Here is a 15,218-nt window from a genome sequence, read left to right as displayed (position 1 = left end):
GGACAATTCTATAGCTCTACGATTAAGTCCCAGTCTATTAGTGAGCCTATGCCTTTGAGCTGTGAACTTCACAAGTGTTTCTCATTCTCTACCTCTCCTCCCGCTACCCCCATGTGTGGAACAGAATAGCTAGAGTCAACTGGAGTTAGGTATTTTCTTTCCCTTTGGTTAGTAAGGCACAGATAATCTCCAACAGGTTAGGCTTTGCTTCACTAGTTTCCCCTGAGGACAGGCCTGGTTGAAGAACTACATAGTAAGTCCTCACTTGACATCTTTGGATAGGTTCTGCAACTTTAAGCAAAACGTTTTAGATGATCAAAACAATTTTATCATAGGCTAATTGATATAAAAATGAGTTCAGTTCCTATGCATCTCACCAACATTATAATGAAATAACATTATTCAAGGACCTGCTGTATTTCTAAATGGCTTCTTTCCCCTTCCCCTGCAGGAAGCCTGAGGACATTCTTCTCTGATATTTACTATAGGAACCTAATGGAGCTCCTGGAGGTAAATCTCACAATGTCATGGGGTTACCTCCAATGACTGGGTCCCCCTGGAGTATTTAATTCTGAGACTTGTCCACACTGAGCCTCCTGAAATTTATCGAATACAGTTCAAGTTTTCCTCCCCAGCACACGTTCCGTTGGTGGCGGCTGATCCAGGAGGCTGAGGCTCCCTGTACTCCCTGTCTTTCTCCCTAATCTTGGGAGTGGTGCTTTGCCCTGTGTCCTCTCCGCACTTATACATCCCAGAAGAGTTCTCTCTTCTTCTTTTTGAAATCTACCCTGTCCTCTGAAGTTACTTTATCCAATGCCATGAATTTTGTTGGTGGTGGTGTTTTTATTTTTTGCCCCCCGATTTGCACAAAGGTTGTTCCTTCTTGGTTTTCATATTTCAGCTCAAGAATATCCTTTTTACAGCCTTTCTGATTAGCCCATTTAAGTCAGGGCTCACAGTCCACCTCCAAGCACTTGACCACTTCCTATTTATTTTCCTCATAGCCCTCATCAAACCTGAACTTATCTTCTTCATTTATTTACTTAGATACTGTCTATCCCCTACTACTTGAATGTAAACTCCACGAAAGATAAAGCTTATATACCTTGTTTACCATTTATTTTCAGTGCTTTGAAAGGTATAATGTATGGTAGGTGTTCAAAAAGTACTTTTTAAAAAATGATGAGAATTTCTTTAATCATTGTGCTATTGCTGAACTTCTGGTTGTTTTTAAATTCTATTATAATAAGCACTCTAGTAAACATATCTGTACACAAATTATTGTCTATGCTGATTTTTTCCCTTCAAAATCTTGTAAGTGGAATTCCTATAAGTAAAATAATTGAGTCAAAGAGGATGAACATTTTTAAGTCTCTTAATAAATATTGCTGAAGTGTTTTCTGTAAAGGCTATTATAATTTACATTTACCTATAGTATATTACAGTGCTTATAACAATTGGCCTTTATTAGCATGGAATAGTCTATTTATTTATTTATTTATTTATTTATTTATTCATTCATTCATTCCTCACCTGAGGATATTTTTCCATTTATCTTCAGATAGAGTGAGAGGGATGGAGGGAGAAAGAGAGAGAGAAAAACACTGATGGGAGAGAGACACATCAATTGGTTGCCTCCTGCATGACCCCAACCGGGGCCAGGGGCGAACTGCAATCGAGGCACGTGTCCTTGGCCAGAATCGAACCTTCAACTCTGAGGTCTGTACCTTGACGCGCTAACTGCTGAGCCAAACTGACCAGGGGTTGGGTAGTCTATTTAAAAAAAAAAATCTTTGCTAATTTGATAGGTGAGAATGAATATATTTGTATATTTATATTATTATTTGTACTTTCTTGCTATAAATTTCTTTTCACCTGTTGTTTTTCTGGATCATGAGCCTACCGAAAGCAGGGATTTCGTCTTTTTAGGTATAGCCTTTTCTGAGGACATCTTTATCATAGTTTGGTAGTTTCTGGACAACTCATCTCAATAATGGACTAGTTTTCTTAAAGCCTGAAAACAAAAAAGCTCAAGCTTCCACCATATTATCATATCTTTTTTAAATATTATTTTTACTTGATTTATTAGAGAGAGAGGAAGGGAGAGAAAGACAGAAACATCCATGTGAGAGAGAAACATTGATTGGCTGCCTCTTGCACGCCCCCTATCAGGGATCGAGCCCACAACCCAGGCATGTGCCCTGATCAGGAATCGAACTGGAACCTCTTAGTCCATGGGACAATGCTCAATCCACCGAGCCACACCAGCCGGGCTCTTACCATATATATATATTTTTAAATCCTCACTCAAGGATATCTTTCTGTGATGTTTTTCTATTTATCTTCAGATAGAGAGAGGGAGAGAAAAGGAGGGAGAGAAACATCGATGTAAGAGGGACACATCAACTGGTTGCCTCCCCTATGACCTGACCAGGGCTGGAGACTAACTGCAACTGAGATACATGCTCTTGGCCTGAATCAAACCCACGACTCATTGGTCCACTGGTCGATGCTCTACCACTGAGCCAAACCAGCCAGGGCTATTATCATATCTTAAAAAATGACAAAATAAAATATATTGAGCCTAATGGGCTTTGTCAGCAGTTTTCCTTAATTTTTCACACTAGTGACTCTTATGATAGTATAATAACACAAATATGACTGATGTCTAAATGGGAAGTAGCACAAGTAATTCATTATTAATAATAAAGTTCTGAAGCCTGAGGGTGACTTCTTTTCACAAATCAGAGCACATTCACAGTTCTTTGTATAATAACATGAACCTTATTCATTTGCTTTCTTGAGTGGGAGAGAAATTAGTGGTGTTAGAGCTTATCCAGTGGTTACAGTAGTGTTGTCCACAGAAATATAAAGTGAGCTAATCTGCAATTTAAAATTTTGTGATAGCCAATCAAAAAGTAAAAAGGAACAAGTAAAATTGAAATAAATATTAGCAAGATATTTTTAAACCAATGTGTCTCAAATACTATCATTTCAACATGCAATCAATGTAAAAAATCATTTGAGACATTAAGAAATTTTTGTATTGTCTTTGAAATCCATTGTGAATTTTACCACCTTATAGCATATCTCAGCTGGGACCACATGCATTTCAAGTTCTCAAAATTCTCATGTATATAGTCCTATTGTATTGGACAACCAAGGGTTTACAGAATGTTAGGACTTTTATGGGTGCAAGAAGTAGCAATGATTATTGCTACTTCTATGGCTACTATTTTTCTGTAATTGGGAGAATGTTTCTGGTAGGTATCTTAGTTTGGGTTCCCACAGCAGCAGACCTTGAGACAAGAATTTGGGTAGAGGTAATTTATTTTGGAGGTGATCTCAGGAAAACACTCGTGAGGAGTGGAGGATAAGACAGAGAAAGGAAGGAAGGCAATAAAGGGTGTATGAGCAAGCAAGTACTGCTTAGGCAGTTGTGCCCCATTCTGTTGGGTAACACTTGGAGAGAGAATTGTTAACAGAGTTTTGGCTTGCCTTGCATATTGGCCTAATGTGCTCCCACAGCCAGAAAAAGGCCCCTAAGCAGAGTTACAGAAAAGCAATAAGCTACCCTAGACCTGGCGTGTTGCTCAGAGGATATGAACTGGAAAGTGATAGCTTCAGCTACAGCAGGTCACACAATCCAAGCAGAGATACTATTAGCTTCAGGAACCCCAGAGACTTGATGCCACCAAGACTCTCCTCTATACTACTTATCTTGTTCACTTCTGTATCCCTACCTCCTCCTGGAACAGTTTTTGGCACACCATAGGTGTTCAATAAATAAATGCTGATTGTGTGACTTTCCTGTGGGTACCTGCTTCATTCTTTCAGGCCTCTCCATGTACATGGGTGACATGGGTACTAGCAGTTATAGGTCATAACCTTATAACTTCTGATTCGAAAAGAACATGAGGTTTTCTCTTTCTAGCTCCAGAAAAAAAAAAATTCTCAAGGAAGAAAGTCAGTCAGCCTGGGTAGGGCATAAGCATATCTCTGGTTCAATGCCTTTGGACACAGCCGTGGCACATTATGATTGGCAGATTTAAGTTGGGTGCTCATCCTGAGGTGACAGAGGTGAAGACTATTACTAGAAGGTGGAATGACAGAACAATCATCACCATATTTGGAACTAAGGATATGAACTGGAGTATGTTTAAATTGTGAATGCTACTTGTCTTGGCAGAAAATGCTTGAGGACCAGCACTGTCTTAGCTGAACCATTTAGAGCTAACAACTGAATTAGTAGCTTTTATTCCTACTGTAGATTAAACACTTGATGCTCTGGCTATTTGAGAGGGGTCTTATAGTCATGTAGTAATTTATACTTTGCAAAGGCACAGGTTTGTATCATGTGTCCCTGAGGTTTGTTTGGGAATGAATTGTCAAGTACAAGAAGACTGGATCTCTCTCTAGACGTTTTCTAGTCATCCATACTAGAGTCAATGACTGGCTTCGTTCACTTGGCATAATATTTCCAATGTTCATCTATGTTATAGCATGCATTAGGATTTTATTCCTTTTTATAAAATGTCAAATAATATTCCATTGTAAGTAATATCACATCTTATCCAATCATCAGTTGATGAATACTTGGTTCCCACCCCTTCCTCACTTTTTAGCTTTTATTAATAATGCTACTGACATATATACGTTTTTGTGTGGATATGTTTTCATTTATCTTGGGTAGATGCCTAGGAATAGAATTGCTGGGTTATATGGTAACTTTGCTGCTGTCTCATTTCACATCACCACCAGCAATATATGAGGGTTCCAATTTCTTCATATCCTCTCTTAGTTACTGTCTTTTTAGTTATAGTATTGAGCTACTTAAAGTCAGTAAACAAGTGCAAGTAAACTTCGCAAGTTCTGTGCTTAGCCTAGAGGTCATGCACCCAGAAGACATTCACTAAACATTTGTTGAATGAATGAAAAAAGCCCCTACCCTTTTATTTGTATGTTGCCTTAAGTTAAAAAAATTTTTTTTTCCCTTTATTGATTTTAAAGAGAGAGGAAGGGAGAGGGATGGAAACATCAATGAGAGAGAACACAGATTGGCCGCCTCCTGCATGCCCTCTACTGGGGATTTGGCTCACAACCTGGGCATGTGCCCTGACTGGGAATTGAAGTGGGGACTTCTTGGTACATGGATTGATGCTCAATCACTGAGCCACACCGGCTGAGCAGTTGCCTTAGATTTTAAAAGTGCACTAATAAATTGTAAGGCTCACAACCCCATAGGAAGTAGGAAGAGTGAGGAATTCTGATTCTCATTTTGGACTTGAGAAAAATAGGTTCAGAAAGATTAGGCAATATGTGAAAAGTCTAGATCCCTGGTTCCCTAGCTCCACCATCATTCAACACTGGTTCTCTGTAAAACTTTGAACAGTTGAGGGAGTGGTCTGGGGCCGTCTGACAAGGGAAGTCACTGTACTTCTAACTTTAGTTAACAAATTCTTCATCTTTGAAGTAAAACTGGTATCTGAGCATTTACAGGGATAGAACATTTAGGGAGGTTCAAAGAGAACTTAAAATCAGGGGAGGGCTGATTATTTAGGTTAATAGATTGCATTATCTGAGAAAGAGCTAACATGTAAAGATAGGTAATTGAATAATCATAGTTTTCTTACAATATTCAGTCCTAATCATCTTCCTTTTTGTAATAGAAATTCTCAAACATACATGAAGTATCAAGAAAACAGTATAATAGGGGAGGTGGGTGGGATGAAAGAAGGTGAAGAGAATAGCCAAAGAACATATATGCATAGCCCATGGCCACTGACAACAATAGGATTAGGGCCAGAAGGAGGGAAGGGTGGGGTCTCAGTGGATCAGGGCAAAGGCAGGGGAAATGCAGGACATCTGTTATAATGTCAACAATAAAAACTGGAAGAAAAAAAAAAAAAAAGAGCCTGGCTGGTATGGCTCAGTGGTCGACCCATGCACCGAGGTCACCAGTTTGATTCCCGGTCAGAACACATATCCAGGTTGTGGACCAAATCCCCAGTCAGGGGCATGCAGGAGGCAGCCAATTGATGTTCTCTCTCATCCATGTTTCTATCTCTCTCTCCCTCTCCCTTCCTTTAAAATCAATAAAGAAAATAGTATAATAAATTCTATTACCCATCATTTAAAAATTACCAACAAGTTGCCATTTTTATATGTTTGACTTACCAAAAATGTTTAAATGCAGTCAGGCTTTCTTTAAAAGCCATTTTTTCCCCTTCAGTTTTATTGAGGTATAACTGATAATTAAAAATTGTATATATTTAAAATGTACAACCTCATGACTCACTACACATATACATTGTGAAATATTCACAGCCAAGCCAGTCAACATATCCATCACTTAACATCTTAATTGTTTTCTTTTTTTTATGTTGAGTACATTCAAAATTTGCTCTTAGCAAATTTCAAATGCACACTATTGTTAACTATAGTTACATTGCTGTAAATCAGTTCTGTAGAACTTATTCATCTTGAATAACTGAAACCATTTTAGCCAACACACGGGTAATTATCAAAGAATAATAATCCTGTAAGCATCGTGAACTTGTATCTTTTGATCTTTCATTTAGGGTTGAAGGAAAAAGAAGCTGCTGAGAACACAAAATAACTTAAGACTTATGAGTGGGAGTCCAAGATTTTGTTTATTCAGTCCTACAAGCATTCAACCAGCTGATTCTAGGCACTTTTCATGCACAATGACCATCCACCAGTGAGACAGCCAATGCTGGCCTCAGAGTTGAGTCTCAATCGGGTTTCATCATTTACTGACTCTAAGACTTGGATAAGTTTTGTCCTTGAGGCTCACCTTTCTCATCGGTAATACAGGGATAATACCTTCTTGACTGGGGCATTATCACAGTTAAAAGTGAGGTAAGGTACCCCAAAATGCGCATAACCGATGCTCTGAAACATGTTCCATTTGCTACTGTTATTCCGCTAGGTTCTGAGAGCATGATGAAAGAAATAATAATGTAGTCTCTCTCTCCCCCAATATTCCTTCCCCAGTCTAAGAGGGCAGCAAAAAGCTCACAGAGGTCGTATAATGCAACAGGTGAGATGCGAAAAGCCTGCCTGCCCCCCCCCCCCAAGCCAGCATGCTTTCATCTTCCAAATTCTTGAGTTCTTCTAACTTTGTTACTTTTCTTTAGGTGTTGCGGCTCTACAAAGATAATCTGTGCTCAACCCTGCTGTTGTGGAGGTCAAATGTTCGCCCTCAGGTTGGAGGACCTCCCACAGCACCCTTGTTTGGTCCTGACGAGGGCAACGAGCCCGGAAGGCGGCGGCTCAGGCCATTTGGCAGTTTCTCCCGGTCCTCTGAAAGCCTCAGCTCCGGGGGCGTTTCTGAGCAGCAGGGACAGGCAGAGCTGGCACCTCCCCTCCCCGCTCCGGGTCGGTGTCTTGGCCCGAGCTCGAACTCCAGTAAAGTTCGCGGCCAGGTGTGAGCACGTGGGTGCCGCGGCGCCGGGCCCTGGGTGCCCGCCGGGCTCCAGCCAGCAGAGCCGGCGGCCTCGCCCCGCACCTGTGCGTGGCTCGCGGCCGGGTCGGCCCAGCCTCCCACTCCTCGCGCGGACCCGTCTGCTCGCGGCTCCAGCTCCAGCTCCAGCCCCAGCTCCAGGCGGGGGCGGGGCGGCGGCGGCGCGGCCCCGGCGGCGGAGGCGGGGACGGGGCGGGACGTCGGCGCTCCGCTCCCGGAAGCGGGTGGTCCTGTAGCTCCAGCCTAGCGGACCGGCGTGGCGGCCGGAGCTCCAGCATCCCCGCCCGCGTGTCCACGAGCCTCGGGAACGACACCACCATCTGGGCAGCGCCACTGCCGCGCTCGGCTGCCCGCCTGGCAAGATGTTGCCGGTGTACCCGGAGGTGAAGCCCAACCCGCTGCAGGACGCCAACCTCTGCTCGCGCTTATTCTTCTGGTGAGCGCCCCCGCCGCGCTGTGACACCCGCGGCCGCACGCGCCGGCGTGTTTGGGGTGGGGGACCGGGGTCTGGGCGTGGGAGCGCTTTCCGCTGGCGCTTCTTGCTGAGGTTGGAGCCGCCCCACGCCGGCCGTGTGGTTCCCGCCGGCGCCCCGGCGCGTGGGGAAGGGGCGGGGGCAGCGGGCCCTCGAGGGGGACCCGGAGACGAGGTAGTGCGGCCGCTGTCTCCAGAACCTGGGAGGAGGAGGAGGAGAATCGAGCTTGCCCCTGCGGGAGAACCAACTAGACCTTCCCCATCCGCCGCCCTGTGGCTCAGGGATTTGCAGATCTGAACCAAAAAGCTGCACCCTTTTCTTTCTTTCTAAGCAATTAGCTTCTGAATAGCTTCCTCGATCTAATTTCAACCAAAGTCTAATTAGCGCCCTGGACCATTGCCATCTCCCAATAGTGTCCCTACCTCTTCCGATATTTCTTATGTGACAGCCCAGTTCCAACTTCATCGAGCCGCGCTCTCTCCCTCTCTTAGTGTGTGTTTCTCACTGTGCCCTAGTACCTGGTTGTGGCAAGTTTCTTGTGGATAGAAAACATTTTACTATTTATTTAATGAATGGAGACATTTGAATACGGTTTGCTTTTGCCTGGGACAAACATAGCCATGACTGGAGTAGGTCTTTGACCAGCCTCTTTCGTATTGCAAATATTTCCACTACTGCCCTTGAAGACCACTCTGAGGATAGGTCTTATAGGGCTCTCTAGCCTTTAGAGAAGCAATCCAGGGTCTTGATGCAGGTGGTTCTGCGGGAGAGTCCTTTGGTCCTAAAACTACTGGAGGGTCTCTGAGCTGGGAGGAAACACACAGGTGAAAAAACGGCTCATGGAGGTGAAGTTCTTAAATTTTCCATCTAGTGGCTGGGACTATGAACTTTTGGACTTTAATCACACTTGGTTGATTGTTAGATCTTTTGTTTTTCTACCCTAACTCTCCTTTCATCTTTTTCATATTTTCTGATACTTCCTTTTTATTTTATTTTTCTAATGGGACAACCTAAGGGATTCCAAGGGGATCCTTCTACACTTGTTACTGGTGAGACAACGAGACCTCAGTTGTCCTGAAGGAAGGATTTCAATCAAAAGACAAAGTGGCCCTGGCCGGTTTGGCTCAGTGGTTAGAGCGTCGGCCTGCGGTACAGAGAGACCCGGGTTCGGTTCCCGCTAAGGGCACGTACCTCGGTTGCAGTTTGTCCCCGGCCCTGGTTGGTCGTGCGGGTGGCAGCCACTCAATGTGTCCCTTCACATCGATGTTTCTCTCTCTCTCTCTCTCTCTTCCTCTCTCTCCCTCCCGCTCTATCTGAACAAAAAATGGAAAAATGTCCTCGAGTGAGGATAAAAAAAAAAAAAAGACAAAGTGTGGAAAAGCAAGCAAGAATTTACTGACCGCAGCAAAAACACACTTAGGACAGTGAAACTAGGAAGAGGATAGAAGAAGCAACCGGAAAGCCTAGGCTGGACTGCTTTGGCTCATTGGGAAGTCAGGACAAAAGGGAGCCTTAGAGAAAGGTTCAAGGATAGCCCAGGATGAGCTGCCATTGCCAATTGCTCCACTGGTTGTAAGTCTCCAGGGACCCTTGGGACTTAGAAGATGCATGTCTGTGGGGGAAGAAGGGAAGAGGGGAGGCACTGGTGTGCCCCTGCGTCTTTTTTGTTTTCAGGGGTTTTTTAAGGGCTGTGCATTTAGGAGAGGTGTTAAGGAAGGATCAAGAAAATATTCATTAGCTTTATGTTGATACACAAAGATAAGATTGATTCTCTTAATCTGTCTTTGGGTGTGGTTGGCAAATGGCACTAATTGGATTTCAGCTATCTGTCTCTTTAAGGAGTGTAATTTAAGCTATTTACCCTCTGGCTCGGGAGAAGTGCGAACCATTGTATTCTTGTGTACTTGATTTTGGGAAGACAGGATTTACTAGGTGACTGCAATCTGTTGTTTAACTATCTTAGTTTTCCTATTTCGCTTGTCCTTGAATTTTCCTAGCTTTATACTATTCAGTAACACAATTGTTTTGATTGTGGTATATTCACTATGTGTGGAAATATCTCTTGGCTGTTTGGTGGCCCTTCTTTTAATGAAAGCAGGAAGAAGGAATATGTCTGTGGTTACTGTAAATTATAATGAAGTAGGCAAACATCTTAACTTTGGACCTGACAAGGCACTCTGGAAGCACTTCCTATTTGTGGATTTAGGAAACGTTTGTACATGGAAATGGAAAGGTGGGGACTTCTCTTTAATGACTTGGGTAGGCATCCGTTTCTGGTTTCCCAGCTGGAGGGGAAGGAGCAATTATTTCTGTTTCATTCCCGAAGGCACTGAAGCAGAGAGAGGTTGAGTGAGTTGCCTAGTGTCACGCAGCTAGTAAGTGGTGGAGCAGCATCCCAAACCAGGCAGTCTGGTATCCTAGCCTGTGTTACTAAGCGCTGTACTGAGCTGCTTCTATTGGGACACTTGTTCATAAATGCATGGAGAAGGCAATTCTAAACTCACCTTTGTTCCTGTAGGCTCGAGTTTCTTAAAGTTCTTGCTGTTGGAGATGGTCCACAGGAAACATCTATTACCATGCTTTTAGGCCAGGACAACTGTTCTCAAAGTATGGCACCCACAGCTGCATCATCTGTGTCACCAGGGAGCTTGTTAGAGATGCAAGTTCTCCAGCATCCATTCCACATCAGTTTTGGAAAATCAGAAACTCTAGCGGGTGGTGTTTAAACCAGCACCCCAGGTAACTCTCATGGAAATTTAAGACTGGCTCTCTGCTTTAAGCCACTCCCCGCGTTGTCCTTCCAGTACAGTGTTTTAGTTTAAAAAAAGGGGCAAGTCTTTGGGAAGTCAATTGTTCACCACAGTTGCCATCCTGTATTTATTTACCGTCTGCAGTTTGAGGAATTTTAAAGTCTGAGGCATGTTAGTGCTTTTCTGGTGTACCCCTCTGGCTGCAGGCGTGAACGCCGAAATGAGCCCAGCTCTGAGGAAGTGCCTCCTGGAGACAAGGCCCACCTTGTGGAGAACAACCACGTTTTCAACTTCTCAGATTTCATCTGCTTCCTAAACTTGTGAACTGCTAGCTACTTATCTTAAAGATGCCAGTGACTAGCTCACCGACTTTTATATGGATGACCTGACCAGGATTTTGGTGTTTTCATAGCACATTGTTGACTTGGGGTCTGAGAATGCCGTAATTATTGGCTATTGGTAATTGTGGTGGATTTTTGAAAAGAATGTATATATTGTTTTCTATTTCTGTAAGAAATTTAAAGCTCTAGGAAAAGAAGAAAGGGATAAAGGTGATTTATTTCTGTTAGCCAAGCACTCCTGCTGGTGTTTTGGTGGTCTCTTAGTCTTCTCTCTAAACCTCTTTATGCACACCCATGTGTATACACACATCTTTTCTGTAAAACTACTTTTGATCCTGATCCCTTAATTTCCTATGCTTAACATTTTTTTATGGCATTAATCTTCCAAACATGCAATTTGATGACAGCCGTCTTTCACTTTTGTTGAACACAGTTTGTTTCTGTGTATTATGATGTAATGTATATCTATGTCCATATATTTTCATGTGTCTTTCATTTTTCCGTATTTCTAGAGGTTGAGTAACTTGTGAAAGGCCAAATTGTTTTCCAACAGGGGTTGACCTCTTAATAGCGGTTTGTCAATTTTGAATACTTGAATGAAAAATTTTTTTTTCTAGATTCAGAGAACAGACTGACAGGGTTGTAGGGCCGGGTGAAAAGCTGAAGAGATTAAGCAAAAAAACTCTCCCCAAACCAAACTAAGCACCTCATAGTTACAGACAACCGCATAGTGATTACCAGAGGGAAAGAGGAGTGGGGGAGGCAGAAGAGGGTATTGGGGATACATGGTGATGGGAGGAGACTTGACCTGAGGTAGTGAACACACAATACAATATACAGATGATGTATTATAGAATTGTACACCTGAAACCTATATAATTTTATTAACCAGCGTCACCCCAATAAATCCAATTAAAAATTTTTTCTTAGTAGGCAGGTTAAAAATAATACTGCTTAAAAAAATTTATTTGTGTATTTATTTTTATTACAGATATCTCTCCTTTTTCTCCTATTGACACCCTCCTCCCTACCCCCTCATTCTCGTCTATGACCGTTGGTTGTGCATATATGCATATGTGTTCTTTGGTTTATCTCTTTCTGACCCCCACCCCTTTCCCTGTGAGGTTTGTCCGTCTGTTCCCTACTTCCATGACTCTGGATAAAAATAATACTAGTTTTAATTTGAATTTATTCGAGTTATAGTGATGGAACGTTTTATAATGTCTGTTGACCATTTATTTTTATTTCTTTCAATTGTATATTAATAGATTATTTTCCTGTGAGGAACTTATATTTTTGAAATAACTTGTAATAGGGCTTATAATATTTTCCCAGATTTTTGTCTTTTAATTTAGTTCAGAAGTTTTAAAATTTATATATCATTCATTATACTGAGCTTTTGTAATGTTCTTCTTAAAATCCCAGCGCCACCTAAATCTCCATAAGCATTTTAGATTTCTTGTTTCATTTCTAACAATGAAGGCACCTGGAATTTCTTTTACTATTTGATATAAGATAGGCCTTATTTTTTTTCCCCCCAAAATAGCCCCTTTTCCCACCATCGTTTATTGAATAATTCTTCCTCTTCCCCGTTCCTGAAAATAAGTGGCAAAGCTTGTGAATTGTGCCTAGCTGGGCACTAGATTGCCCATTCCCCTGAGGCTCTCCCTGGTGACATCCCTCTCCTCTACTGGGCAGTGTGTGTGTGTGTGTGTGTGTGTGTCTGTGTGTCTGTGTGCTGTGCTCTGTGCTCTGTATTCCTCTGCCCACCCTTATCCCAGAGGTCAGAAGGTTGGGGGTAGCAGTGTAGGATCTGTTCCCAGAGACGGGGTTTAGGAGAGTAGGGGCCAGATGCCTTTGGCCCACGAAAGAGTGGTTAAACCTTCCCTCCCCTGACGCCAGCTCAGAAAAGCGAATGCTGCTGTGGAGTCTGCCACTGGCGTGGAGACACGCTCTCTGGAGACACTTCTCCCAGAACACTGATGACAAGAGGTGAAATGCAAATGGCTGAATGCTAGGATGGCTTAGAGAGCTTGGTTTGTCAGCCCTGAGTGTGAATGCATAGAAATGTTCATTTCAAACTAGGACTTTTGCGTCATGTTCAGAATACCTTTTATGTGAATCTCCTTGTTGTTCTTTATTAACAGTTTTAAATACAAACGTAGATGGAGGCTGGGGGAGCTTTCCAGGGTTCTTTCTCTGGCCTCAGCCTGTTCCCCTTTCATAAGATTAAATTTTATGAGTTTTGGCAATTTTATACAGTAACTCTCACCCAAGCAAGATGTGGAACACCCCACAGGTGTATTAACATTTACTACTAAGTCCCTGTGGTGGAATAAACAATGTAACACATTTTGTAAATTTATCTTCTATAGTTTATTCTTGATGTTTTTTGGTCTTTATCCTTGTAGTCCTGCATCTGGTAAGCCTCAGGGGTGTTAACTAGTGTCCATTCAGATGTGTCAATTTGCCTTTCTGACCCCTCTAGGGGACTCTTCTTTCTCTTTGGTGTCTCCTAGGGGACACCTATTCCTAGGTCAAACTTCATACCTGACCCGTCCCGCAGGTCGAGCAACGAGGACTCTAGAGGGGGAGTGAGGATGAGGAGGGACAAGAGACACGAGAAATGGAGACAAGACAGGGTTCTGATCAAGTCTCGTTTATTCGGGGGTAATTCACACAATATATAGGGCAAGAAGCACCTTTTGCCAAGCACCAAGCTTGCCCGAAGCAATTCTAGGAAATACTACAAAAGGAACAAAAGGTCAGCAAAGACTGGCTTGTTGAGTAAATGGTTTCTTAAAGAAATGCAGAATGCAGAGATATCCTGCCTTGGGGCAGGGGATGGCAGAGCAGATTATAACAAAATTGACGCGATGCAAAAAGTCTCCCACATATACCTAGGAGGTCGCAGAAGTGTGGAGCAAAGGGGCTCCTTGTACAGCCTGAGCCTTCATCCTGTATCACCTGTCACTTTTCAGTGGGTCCTGGGAACCCTGTCCCTCTTATCATGAGGATGCTTCTGTGCGTTTCCTCCTTGTGTGAGCTCTAAGTCCCTGCAGGTATTTTATGCTTTTGTATTGATGAATAGCTTACAGGTAGATGCCAGTAGTGGCAGTGGGAAAGTCTGGGCTTTGGAACAGGATGGACTCAGGTCTTATCTTCAGCCCTGCAAATTCTGTGTGGCTACATGCAAGTGATCTGTGAGTCTTAAAATTGGTAGCCTGGAGGTGATAGTAAGTGCAACTCACCCAGTTCAGAGTTAAGCCTGGTCTGGCCAGGGGATGTCTGAAGATAGGAAGGTAAGTAAGTGTTAGATCCATTTACAGATTAGTCCTTTTAAGCTCTCTTTATCTGTACAGGTAAATGCTTCCCTTTATTGTGATTCACAGATGTTGTATTTTTTTTTTTAATCAATTGAAGGCAAGTCCCTCCGCCAGCAAAAAATTATGGCTCACATTATCAGAGTGGTTGGGAACTGAACCCACAATATCTCTGGGTATGCCTATATTATGTACATACATAGAAATAACTGAAAATGGGTGTCAGCAGAGGATAAGCTTAGTATTTTCTTAAAATATTAAAACCCATGTTTACCTACTTCAGCAGTATTATCTGATATGCTGTGATATGCAGTTAAAATGCAGATGTAGCCTGGCTGGTGTGGCTCCGTGGTTGACCGTCGACTCATACACCAAGAGGTTGCTGGTTCGATTCCTGGTCAAGGCACATGCCCGGGTTGTGGGCCCAATCCCCAGTGGGGGGCATGCAGGAGGCGGCCAGTTGATATTCTCTCTCATCAATGTCTTTATATCTCTCTCTCTAAAATCAATAAAGAAAAATTAAAAAATAAAAAGCAGATGTAGACCTGTCTCCCTCCCTGCCCCCAGATAATTCTGGTAGGTCTGGGTGGGATGTGGGGATCTGTGTTTTAAGTTACTTAGGGCACTTGCGTTAGTCCTCAGAGATGAATCTATTTAGATAACAATGCTGATAATCACAGCCTCATACCTAGGAGGTTGAGCTTCATACCTAGGAGGTCGCAGGGTCTAGCTGGGATTCCATGCACATCCTTAGTACACATGGAAATCAGCCGTGTTCTCAGGCTCCTGAGTCTGCTTGGCTCCAGCTCTGACAGGTAAATGCTAGTTGACTGAATAAGAAAGTG

General features: G+C 42.9%; 1 protein-coding gene across 19 annotated transcripts in view; it reads left to right on the top strand.

The window, feature by feature from the left end:
- The first annotated feature begins 7,727 nt into the window (after positions 1-7,727).
- ABCC4 (ATP binding cassette subfamily C member 4) overlaps positions 7,728-15,218 on the top strand; it is a 275,943-nt gene continuing 268,452 nt past the window's right edge. For 17 of the 19 annotated variants that reach the window (XR_004958001.1, XR_004957999.1, XR_004957998.1 and 14 more), the window contains exon 1: positions 7,728-7,922. Coding sequence is in view for 12 of the 19 variants with exons in the window: in XM_036249556.1 (XP_036105449.1) it covers positions 7,849-7,922 (74 nt within the window). In the remaining 7 variants the exon portion in view is untranslated. Of the gene's footprint in view, positions 7,923-10,679; positions 10,699-15,218 lie in introns of those variants that run through there. The other 2 variants (XM_036249559.1, XM_036249558.1) reach the window with 2 other exon arrangements.

Source organism: Molossus molossus, unplaced genomic scaffold, assembly GCF_014108415.1.
Source record: "Molossus molossus isolate mMolMol1 unplaced genomic scaffold, mMolMol1.p scaffold_m16_p_9, whole genome shotgun sequence".
NCBI classification, from domain to species: Eukaryota; Metazoa; Chordata; class Mammalia; order Chiroptera; family Molossidae; genus Molossus; species Molossus molossus.
The sequence above is the reverse complement of the archived record's forward strand: the minus strand, read 5'-3'. Positions and strand labels throughout refer to the sequence as shown.